At 38.0% G+C, this 12,002-nt stretch overlaps 1 protein-coding gene across 2 annotated transcripts in view; it reads right to left on the minus strand.

The window, feature by feature from the left end:
- Positions 1-10,758, minus strand: part of PHYLLO (2-oxoglutarate decarboxylase/hydro-lyase/magnesium ion-binding protein) — a 149,349-nt gene extending 138,591 nt beyond the window's left edge. For both annotated transcript variants that reach the window (XM_089991278.1, XM_089991277.1), the window contains exons 1-3: positions 10,521-10,758; positions 8,999-9,208; positions 5,784-5,998 (exon numbers count right to left, since the gene is read on the minus strand). In XM_089991278.1, the coding sequence (XP_089847404.1) occupies positions 5,784-5,998; positions 8,999-9,208; positions 10,521-10,691 (596 nt within the window). In that variant the 5' untranslated portion in view covers positions 10,692-10,758. The remainder of the gene's footprint in view (positions 1-5,783; positions 5,999-8,998; positions 9,209-10,520) is intronic.
- Positions 10,759-12,002: the final 1,244 nt, after the last annotated feature.

A 12,002-nucleotide genomic window follows, 5' to 3' on the forward strand; every position in this document is an offset into this window, starting at 1 on the left:
AAGAGCGTCTTCAATGGGTAAGGCTTTGCTTCTATGGAGAAGGGATGCCCTAACTTGTTCAAATTCCGAGCGAAGACCATGAAGAAATTGAAAAAAGTGCTCCTTTTCAATTTGTTTCCTTCTTAACTCAATATCTTTCGGAGCCACCCATTTAGGCTCAAGAAGAGCAAGTTCATCCCAAAGTGGGGTTAGAGAGCTAAAATAGTCCCGGACACTCATATCCATTTGTTTGGTGGAACGGATTTTTTCTTGACAAAAAAATTGTTGAGCAAGATCCCTTTGGGTATACATACCCTTAAGGAAAAACCGTGCCTCATTGGCCTTTCTAAATTTGGCAATATTAGCACAATTTTTAAGGTCTACACTGTTCATAAACCATGCCAAAATTTTAGCATGATTACTCTCTCAATCCTCAACTTTGGATTGATGGTCATTGATAGCTTTGATGCGCTCATCGCCATCTAAAGCTTTTTCAACCTCATTTTCGATTTTAGTGAGAACAAGAGAGGGTTCGGGAGTAGTTCCCATGACAAAACCCCAAAGTTTGTTACCTCTTAGATGATTTTCCATAGCGGAGGCCCACATAAGATAGTTGGACCCATTGAGCTTAAAAGAAAGCTCAACTTTAGAATCACGTTCCATCGGCACCAAATATTCTTCCTTTCTTCAAAAGCTTGAGAGGCACACGTTCCAAGATAACAAAGAGAAGCCCAATCACCAACCGAGCTCTGATACCATGTAATGAAAAGGGGCGGAAGCACCAATAGAGCAAAAGCACTCTTTAAGAGTGACCACAAGAGCGAAGAACACAAACACCAAAGGTGTGCACACAAAACTCACAAAAGTAGAAAATGACTTAAAGTCATAAGTTGAATATTATTGAAGAAAGGAAGAGAAGGGTGAAAACCTAATGCCTTACAAGAGGAAAGACCTCCTCTGTTTATAGAGGAGGGAGACATAAGAAGGGGACCACAAGGGGCTCCCATGTAGTCGTTGGGAGCCCCAACGGTCATAAATCTGATCGTTGGGGCCCCAACGACTACATGTGTGGGGCCCTTGTGGTCTTAGAAAAAGCAAAAAAGAAAAAGGAAGAAAAGAAAAAAAGAAAAAAGATTACATGTGGTTTTACCCAAATACCCCTATCGGGTATTTTGAGGAAAGAAAGAGAAAAAATTGTATATATATATATATATGTATATATATACTTATATGTATACGTATGTATATATATAAGTATATGTATATATATATACATAATTTAACATTTTCCACTGAAAAAAGTGGGTTAAGGTATAAAAAAAAACTTATTCTTTGCTTCTTATTGAGTTCTTTTTTAGAAGATGCATTAAATGATCCCGCATGGCAATGGGGCACTAGAGTAATAAGTGAAAACTGATTAAAAATCAAGTGCAACTATTGTCATATTATTTTTTCGAGTGGTATCTCTCGGTTGAAGCATCATTTAGCCACGACACGTCAGAATATTGCCCCCTTCATGTCAAAGAATTTGTTGGATGTCGTGAAATGGCAATGCCAACAATTACTAATTGGTCTGAGAGAAAGGACAAAAAAAAAAGAAATGAGTGAGGCAGAAATAGGACATGTGCAGCCTTAGGAGGACGAAGATGAGCTCCCTACTTCTGATCCTGCAGCTCCTAGCATAGCATCAAAAGTAAGAAGTTTTGCAGTGAAGGGGAAAGGTGTGATTGGTGCTAGTCGTAGTAGTGTCGAAGGCACAAAACAAAAATAGTTGAAAGAGGAATAGGAGTGAGTTTTTCGAGAGGAGGTAAAGCTAGAGGCTCTATTAAGAGCTTCTTCCCTCGTAGGACTACTCCTGGGGGGCAACCTTACATTCGTATTGTTATGACTACTCAACATTTAGTCGAGCAGGCGAATATTGTGGTTGGGCGATGGTTCCATGATGTTTGCATTCCTTTCAATGCGGCAAATTATTTTCATTTCCAGGTAATGGCAGATGTCATAACCAGTATCAAGCTTGGATATAAAATGTCTTTATATCATGCTTTGATAGGAAAAAATTTAGATACTAATATGAATGAAGTGAAGGCATATTGCGATGAAATGATGCAGTCATAGAGATAAATTGAGTGTAGCAACATGGCAGATAGGTGGACAGACAAAAAGTCAAGGACCTTGATCAATTTTCTTGTTTATTGCCCCAAAAGAACTATGTTTTTGAAGTCAATTGATTGTCTGATACGTCTAAGACAGTAGATGTATTGCTTAGGGTTTATGATAAAGTCGTGGAAGAGGTTCAACCTCAAAATATTGTTCAATTCATTAATGATAATGCAGCAAATTATAGGGCAACAGGTAAAGAAATGGCAAAAAATTATGATCATTCTTTTGGACTTCATGTGTTGCCTATTACATAGACCTCTTGCATGAGGAAAACGGTAGCATAGATAGAGATACAGCATACAGTTCAATGCTGCCAAGAAATTATTAAATTTATTTATAATAATGCATGAGTTTTGAGCCTAATAAGAAAGTATACTAATGGTGTTGAGTTAATTCATAATGCAGTGACTAGATTTTCTACGAATTTTTTTACGGTGCAAAGTCTAGTAAAGAATAGAAGTGCAATAAAAAAATCCCCATTAACAAAAAAAAGCCAAGAGAAATTGTAGATATTGTATTTAGAAGTAAATTATGGGATTCATACATTAAATTGTCGAGAATAACTATATTTTTTGTGAAGGTATTTGGATTGATTGACACTGAAGATGGACCACCTATCGGTTATCTCTATGAGGTCATGGATAAGGAAAAGAGGTCATTAGAGATAAGTTGAATGGAAAGACAAAATTATACTCGTTCATATAGAACATCATTGATCATAGATGGACTGGGCAACTTCATCAACCCGTCACGCTGTAGCATATTATTTAAATCTTGCATTTAGATACTCCGCTACATTTAAAATGGACAGAGAAGTCAACAAGGGTCTCTTGGATTGCATCGAAAGGTTGAACCTTGATTATGGCATTCAAGATCAAATTCATAAGAAAATGAAAATTTATGGCAATGCATTGTATGATATGGAGAAACATGTAACAGTGTGAAACCGTACCACTATACGTCCAGGTAATTTGTTTTGTCTATTTCAATTTTAGTTTCGTATTGTTATTTAGTTATGATGTTTTGTATGATTGTATGATTTATTATGTTATTGATTTCTCATTTTTTTGTTTTTTGTTTTTTATAGATGTGGTGGACTTGGTTTGGAATTGATATTCCAAACTTAAGAGCTTTTGTCATTCGCATTCTAAGTCAAACATGTAGTGCAAGTGGATGCGAAAGAAATTGAAGTGTCTTTGAACATATACATACAAAACAAAAATATAGATTGGAGTACAAAAGGCTCAATGACCTCATGTATGTTTGCTACAACTTACGGTTGAGAAAAAGGTATATAAATTTATAAGGTTTATTTATCATAAAACCATCTTTCAACCTCGAGATTCACCTACTTGACTAATAGCAGTACGAATGTTGAGTTGCACCCCAAGAACAATTCTAGGAGGGGAAAAGTTTCTAATAAAGCCTCCTCTAGCTCTACCTCCTCTCAAAGAACTCCTTGTTACTCCTCTTTTCCTCTTCTTTTTATGCTTGCGGCAGTACTACTAGCTAGGGGTGTCAACGGGTCGGGTTTGGTTCAGACCCAGGTGGAACCTGACTTGGACCAGATTTGTGGGTATGGTATCCGGTCTAATCGGGTCTACTATAAGAGAAACCATACCAAGACCAAATAAGAACTACATGAACCAGACTCGGACCATACCTAGTAAAATAATATTTTTTATTGTTTTTATATTGAAAAATTACGGGTCTTAATCGAAACTCGGATATGGCTCGGGTCTGGTATAAAATTTCATAAACTATACTCAAGCCCATGTATTAATCGGACCTTCAGGTCTAGACCCAGGTTTTAATCGAGTCTTCTTATTGGTCACCACACCCGGACCCTATAGGGTTTGGTCCGGGTCGAGTTCGGGTAAACCCAACTCATTGATACCCTTACTACTAGCATCAGCCACACATTTTCCCTTCGCTGCAGAACTTTCTACTTCTAATGCTACGCGATGGGTTGTATGATCAGAAGTAGGGAGCTCATCTTCGTCCTCGTAAGGCTCCGTGTACCCCATTTTTATCTTACTCATCTCTTTTTCTTGTCATTTTTGTCTCAAACCAGCAAGTAATTGTTGGCATTGGCATTTCATGGTATCCGACAATTTTCTTGACGAGTAGGCTGCAACATTGAGATGCATCTTAGCTAAATGATGTTTCAATCGAGAGATATCACCTGAAATAATTGTATGGCAATAGTTGCACTCAATTTTCAACCGGTTTTCACTCACTATTCGAATGCTCTATTGCATTGCCAGATCATTTGATGCCATCTTCCCAAAAAAAAACTCAATAAAAATGAAAGAATAGTGTTCTTTTATCTTAACCAACTTCTTTGAGTGCAAAAATGATGGAAATGCACTCTAATTTGATAAAATCGCAAAAGCCCTCTCCCTTGCGCATGGATCGGCCCCCAGATCGCTCTCGTGAGTCCTAGGGTGCATAGATACCTCTCTAATGGCCTCTACACAAATGAGAGAGTCGGCCCTCAAGAGGTCTTTAAAACCCAAAAACAAAAAATTTATTTTTTGACCCTTTTTAAGTGTGTCAAGCATGTAGCGTACGATGCGGACCTATATTGTATGATACAGGTTCATATCGCAATACGAGTGTGCATCGTATTGTTTTCCTTCATAGTTACGAGACAACCTTGGATTTTATAGTTGCATTTTGTCAATTTAATCATTGTTTCATGTGTTATGATTTTTTTGAATTTTTCTAATTTTTTTATTTTTTAAATTTTTTAAAAATTAAAGTTTATGGTTTTTTACAATACGGTATGATATATATCTTATTTTGGGCCCAACCGATACGTAGGGATGGCAGTGGGGCGGGGCGAGGGACAAGGTCTCCACCCCCGCCCCGCCCCGCCTCAAGATTAGAACCTCCATCCCCGCCTCCATCCCCGGCGGGGATGGATTTTAACATCTACCCCCGCCTTCATCCCTGTTTCATGTCCTCCATCCCCGGTTCAAATGGGGATGAGGCAGGGCGGGCGGGGATATTGCGGTGAAAGGTGGTGGGGACGGGTCGGGGCGGGGATCGTGGCAGGGGATGGGGCGGGGCGTGGAAAAGTCTATGTTCATCCCCGCCTCCATCCCCGCTTCATACCCTTCATCCCCAGTCCAAACGGGGCGAGGCGGGGCGGGGCCCCACTTTCCCCCGGTCCACTGCCATCCCTACCGATACGGGTTATGGATACTAACAACCTTGCTATAAACACTCCAAACTAATGCAAGTCTAATTAAGTGAGTTTTCATCTCGTCCTTTAATTTGGCATACCACAAGAAATAAAATTGCCAAAAAAACTTAGGAATGTCTATAACACAAGATTCGCTACCATGGATCAAAGACTAAAACTTGCAACATAACATCAAAATTACTTTTCTAGAAAATTGGCAAATTGGCCATTTATCTTAGGCAAAATGTATTACACAACTCAACCTTTGTGTATCTTTACTTATGTACTTATATATTGAAGTTTTCCACTGAATTTCAGTTTCAACAAATATTGTTCTTTGATCAGGGAAATCACTCTTACAAATTACAAATTCAATACTTTCACTAGTATCTAAGAGAATAAAGTGGTCAATAAATGAATAAAAAATCGAACATTAAATAAAGAACAGGACCTTTTCACTTTCATATACTCATTAGGAAAGTCGGAGCCTTCAAAATAAACTGCAGTTCCAATTCCGGAAAACCCCATTACTTCGAATAATGAACTTGATTCTTGAATGGATGCATCTCCTGTCTTTTGAGAAAAATAAATTTGAGGAAACATTTGCAGTGATTGTGGTTGACATTTAATCCAGTCTAGGGCTTTTATGCTTGGAGGCACTGCAACCTGCAGCCAACCAGAAGAGAATTCAATAAAAATCATCACCATAGTTAATATTTGTATGTTTAAGTGAAAAAAGAGGAGGAAATATGAATTGCAATATAATAATTTAGAGACACTAATCCAAGCCAATATCGAAACTAAGGCCCTGGGATAGTTAATCATGTATGAAATGATCAATTTTGTACTCCGAATACCAAAACTACACAGTTTCAAATAATTAGCACATGATATCAACAATAAAAGCAACCAAAGTTCATAAACATAATGCAATATCAGCTGTCAGATAACCATAAAGACATAGCTAGAAGTTCAAGACAAATTACACCATGTAAAATGTGAATGAATCATTAACCATTTGGTGACAAGATTCAAGAGAGTATGCCAAGAGAGTAGTAACTTAGCAGCAACATAGCAGAATCATAGTATCAATACTGAAAGCTCCTTCAAATTCAATACCAGAATTCTTTATGGTTAACATTTCATGATGAGAGATTCCATTTAAAATATCTAATTGCAGTCTGTTTACCATATCAATAGCAATATGAAGAGCCTCGTCCAAAGAGTTGTTGGTACTGCACTACTAAATATAGGAGTCAAGCTAAGTTTTTTTTTGGATTTATAACCAGAAGAAACTGCACCCTGCACGAAGATCTGGTCGCACTGGCTCAGCCTGCCATACCTACGGTCATTGTGCTGGCAGCATAAAACTCCGAGGTTACGACCCCTGTCCCCGGGGCTTATGCTACGCATTGGCTTGCGCAGAGAGGCGACGCCCATGAGAATCGAACCTTGACTGCCTGTCTAGCAGCCAAGGCCCCACCCCACTATGCCAACCCCCTTGGGGTAGAGTCAAGCTACTTGTTAATCTTCAGTGTATCTTCTGCAACACTTCATTTTGTAATGGAGTACGTGGAAAAGAAATATAGTGCTCTACCCCATCATCCCGAAGGCAGCCTGAAAGAATAAGGAATGAGTGTTTCCCCACCCATCACTAAGAGAATCAAATATTATGACAAAGATCTTCAAAAAAAGCAATTAGCTCTTGCTCCTCCTCCAATATCATAGATGTCCCCAAAGTGGCCAAACATAATTTTTTGAGAGAAAGACCACCATTACTTCAACTTGTATGTGATTTCAGAATTTTCCATGACTCAATTTTTGCAATGTTGAAGACCCTATAAAATGGGAGATTCTTGTCTTTTGCATTTGGTGAGAAAAATTAGAGAAAGTAATCCTACTAGTAAAGAAAAGTTAAGCCAGATGGATGGAAAACTAGAAGAACTACCCAATAAGCCTTGATTATAATAACAAGGGAAAAAAGATAGAACAAAGCAAAAAGGAAATGACAGCAATAACAATTAGGACAATATGGATTGTATCTCATCATAAGTTATGATATGATCCCATACTGCGCAATAACAATTCATATTGCATGTGGCACCATCTTTTCAATTAAAAGGGGGTGTATCTTGTTGGATAGCTCTACCATATGATGATAAGTTGGAGTGTGAAACATTGTACGTAATCAAAGGTTTTACAACATTACTCCTGTGAATAGTGTGCACAATACGTGTTGGCGTTTTTGAGGATGTTGTTGGTTTGAGAATAGCCAGCTGGGATTTCCTAGTATTTGTGTACAATTAGTTGCCAAAAAATATACTATAAATTTTGCATGTTTTAACTTTTAAGTATTTCTTAGGTCTACATAGATTATTTTATTTGTTGCACACAAGTCTCCCATGGCAATCATATGTGACAAATGTCATATTGTTTGACAGAGAGATGTAGTTATTCTATCAATTCTCTATTTGCCAAATTCAGTTCCATCTTCAGTTGAGGAGCATTTTAGCATGACACAGCTAACTGGTCTCTCTCTTGCAAGTGTACGGTTCAGGAGCAACTTGAAGCCCTAAACTGACTAACCTAAAAATACCTTATGTTAGAAGGACACGCCATTTGGTGGTGTATCCCTAGTGACACGAGTGGACACGTGGATACGGACCAGAGTTACCGGAAGCGTCTAGGTAAGTGGGGAAGTGTGCTTCCCCAAAGCGCGTTTCGGAAGCGCGACGTGTTTCCCTTTTATGGGAAGCACGCTTCCCCCTTTTTTCTTTTTTCTTTTCTCTTTTTTCGCTTCCCCCTCGCTTCCTGCTTCCCGTACCGCTTCCCGCTCCCGCTTCCTTGACTGACAACCATGATATGGACACAGATACATACAGACAATATTTCAATATTAAGGTTTTATTTTAACAAAAATGCATTTTTTACCATTAAAATAAAGAATTGTTTTTATTGGTTAAAAATTAAAGTTTGTATCATGTCCTATTTTCCAAAAAAAAAAATTGAAGTTATGAGTCAAAACCGCTCCATGCATCCTCATGTCCACGTATCTTTGTAACATAAAAAAAAAACCCTTTGAGATCTAGATATGATAGTTGCTACAAAGTCAATTTGGTTGGCCATCTCAATTTGGCATTTACCAAAGTCCGCAATAACCAACAGCTTGGACGAGAAATTTTCCTCATGCAAATCATGCGAAATAATGCCAAGCCAATGAGATCTACATGACGGCCATCAGAGTGCTTGAAAACTATCAGCACAGAGAGTTGAACTCAACAGTTAACAATACTTCAAAAAAAAAAATATTGCCACTAAAACACATATGTATGAAGTATGAACGCATATATGCACTCTAAGCACAAACAGAAAGTAAAACAAAACTATGTCATGCCGGCATGACTTTGCTAACACATTATTTGAGGTGTTAGACACAACCATGAAACAAAAAAAATGCTAAAAGCTTTCACCCGAAAGAGAAGAAAGGAAAAAACGTATGAAAAGAGAAAAGGAGGTGCAAAACAAAACCATGTCACTCTGATCTAGCTGACATGCATTTGCTGAGTTTGAAAGCGATCAACAGAAAGAAAGAACAACAACAGTTCACTGAAAAAGAAAAATTACTAGAAGACGATTATATAAAAGAGAAGAAAGAAAGAAAAACACCTGATATCTCAGGATGCCGCTTTTTAAACAAGGAGGGTCCAATTTCAAATTGGCAATGGCTTCACGAAGTGCAATTACACCATCTCTTAGAGTAAGGGCAGGGGGCAAGATATGAGTTTCACAAATTTCAACTGGGAATTCTGAACACACCATCCCTGAGAAAGCGTCCACCATGACATCTGTCCCTTTAGAAATGCTTGCTTTTAGTATCTGCATAAAATCCTTTTCCTCATTTAGCCAAAAGTTACATTGAAATGATATGTAGTCGAACAACTTTAAACATGTTCAGAATCTCTATTATATAAAAAGCACCAAAGAAGGTGGTTCAGATCCAAGCCAAAGGCATATGAGATGGCAGTTTTTCATTGGTCTTTAGCATAAATCGGAACCTAAATTTATTCAGACATGCATGCACAAAAAATAGGTCTAGTTTGGTGCACCAGCACATTTCTAGTAATTTCCAAGCCTTAAAACTGACCATGCAGCCCAAGTTCCCCAACAAGCTCCTCTGGAAGGATAGGACCGTAATTCATTCACATTAGAGATAAATGCATAAGAGTTTCTCAAATCCGACTTTCAACCAAATGGACTTTCTATCATTTGGTGGTTGCTGGCAAAAGAATTCCCAGGAATTCATTTATCATCCAGTAGGCCAAATTAGAAGGACAGATACCCAGGTGCTTGTGGTATTATAAACAAGTCTGTGGAACTCATTCATCACCCACTACAAGTACCATGAGGATCGAAAATGAGTGCTGTCAAATGAAATCAAATTACAATTCAATTTAAAGAACATGAAAATATGGAGGTAAAAATTAATTGATCAAATCAATAAAGAATGCATAATGAGTATGCGTAGTAATTTCGTCACACAACAATAATTTTTTCAGGAACTAAAGAGAGCCTTCAACTTGGAGGAATCAAGAATCGTGATGATAACATTCAGAAGAAAAAATTTCTGTCATGTCTCACTAACTCGAGAGATGATGAAAGCAGAGGTTGTTAAATAAACAACAGATGAAACTTTCCGAATTCTCACGAAATTGAATGCCGAGATAAAAGGAACACTTAAAAGTTAAAATCATATAAGCATGAACTAAGCAATTGGACAGTGAAATAGCACTCGAGAATTCTAAAAGATCAACAAAATTTGGAAGAACTTTCCGAGTTCTCACGAATTGAACGCCGAATCAAAAGTAACACTTGAATCATATAAGCATGAACTAAGCAATTAGACAGTGAAATAGCACGCAAGAATTCTAAACGATCAACAAAAATTTGAGATCTCTTCCCAGGGCTCAACTTATTAGATCCATGAGTCTGACGGGATTCGACTCCTTAGCTAAGAAAAATCGAAAAAGAAAAAAAAACAATCAATCGCTCAAAATTTTTCCAAAATCATGAAAATTTCTCGCACAAAAATACAGAAAATGCACCGATCATTCGAGAAATACAGCAGACACTAGGGGTTATTGAAAACACAATATTAGAAAAAAAATTGCAGAAAACCGCATTTTCAGACCTTCAAATCTGGCCGAAACCTGAAGCGCAAGAGCTCGAAGGACCCTAATATACGCGACGGACGTATGCGGAAGGAGGAAGACGGTAATGTGCGCCGTCTGGGCAGCGTCCTACCGGAAAGAATGGAGAAACGGACGGAACTGGTGGCGTTTTCCGGGAACGTCGTCCTCATTTTTCAGTGCAACCGATTTCCTTCCGGCACCGGGAAACGGAGCACCTAAGGGGGAGCACTCTTTCTCTCTAGGGGCGTCTGACACAGAGTGGGGGAGCGAGTGGATCAGAGTGAACGAACTGCAATGAGATTGAGATTTGAGAGGGAATTGATAAATTTCATATCCCCAAGGGGCCAGGACCGTATCTCCAAGTACGAATCGAATCGGGTTTCAGTCGGTTCTTTTGCTGTGAATATGAGACAGCGATAGCGTATCTGGTGATGAGGCTTATCATCGTCATCACCTTCCAATGGTAATAAGGCATCAAGGCCGTCTATCACTGCTATCTCTACCATCCACTGTAGCTGCCTGTGAGGCCTACCAAAATAGTTGCAGTAACCATATGGATGGTGATGAGTAGCACAAGTAGATGGTGACAAGGCTTATCATATAATTTGTCTTGCCTAAAAGATAGACCTTCAAGGATTGGATTTGTGATTGTCACTTTATCTGACCAGAACTCATGTTTCCAAGTACGGGTCCTGAAGCATCATATACATGCATTCATGGCAAAGATATTATTAACAAGGGTTATTTGCAAAAACATACGTAATTTATTTTTAGAATATAATTCATACCTAAAAAACATATAATTTTACTTTTAGTTCTTATTTTCCCTTTAATTAGTGATAAATTTGAAAATATAGTAATTTTACTCTCTTTTTTATCAAATACACGAAGGAAGAGTACTTTGGTGCATCTATATAAGAATAAGGGTGATATACAAGATTGCACAAAATATCGTTGTATAAAACTTATGAGTCATACTATGAAACTTTGGGAGAGGGTGATTGAGTCTAGGTTGAGGAAGGTTGTCATGATATCGAAGAATCAATTTGGTTTTATGCCTGGAAGATCAACTATGGAAGCTATACATCTTCTTAGACAGCTTATTGAGAGATATAGAGAGAGGAACAAAGATTTGCATATGGTTTTTATTGATTTGGAAAAGGCATACGATAAAGTACCTAGGAACGTTCTTTGGTGGACAATAATGAAGAAAGCTGTTTCTCTTAAGTACATTAGTATAATTAAGGATATGTATGAATGAGTAGTAACCAATGTCCGTACTTGTGGAGGGGTGACAACCAATTTTCTTATAACGGTTGGGTTACATCAAGGATCTGCTTTAAGCCCTTTCCTATTTGCTATAGTGATGGATGAGCTTACGCAATCAATTCAAGAAAATGTGCCATGGTGTATTTTATTTGTTGATGATATTGTTTTGATTGATGAGTCTAGAGCTGGGGTTAATGCTAAGTTAGAATTAT

Source organism: Nuphar pumila, chromosome 16, assembly GCF_984573655.1.
Source record: "Nuphar pumila chromosome 16, dmNupPumi1.hap1.1, whole genome shotgun sequence".
Classification (NCBI taxonomy): domain Eukaryota; kingdom Viridiplantae; phylum Streptophyta; class Magnoliopsida; order Nymphaeales; family Nymphaeaceae; genus Nuphar; species Nuphar pumila.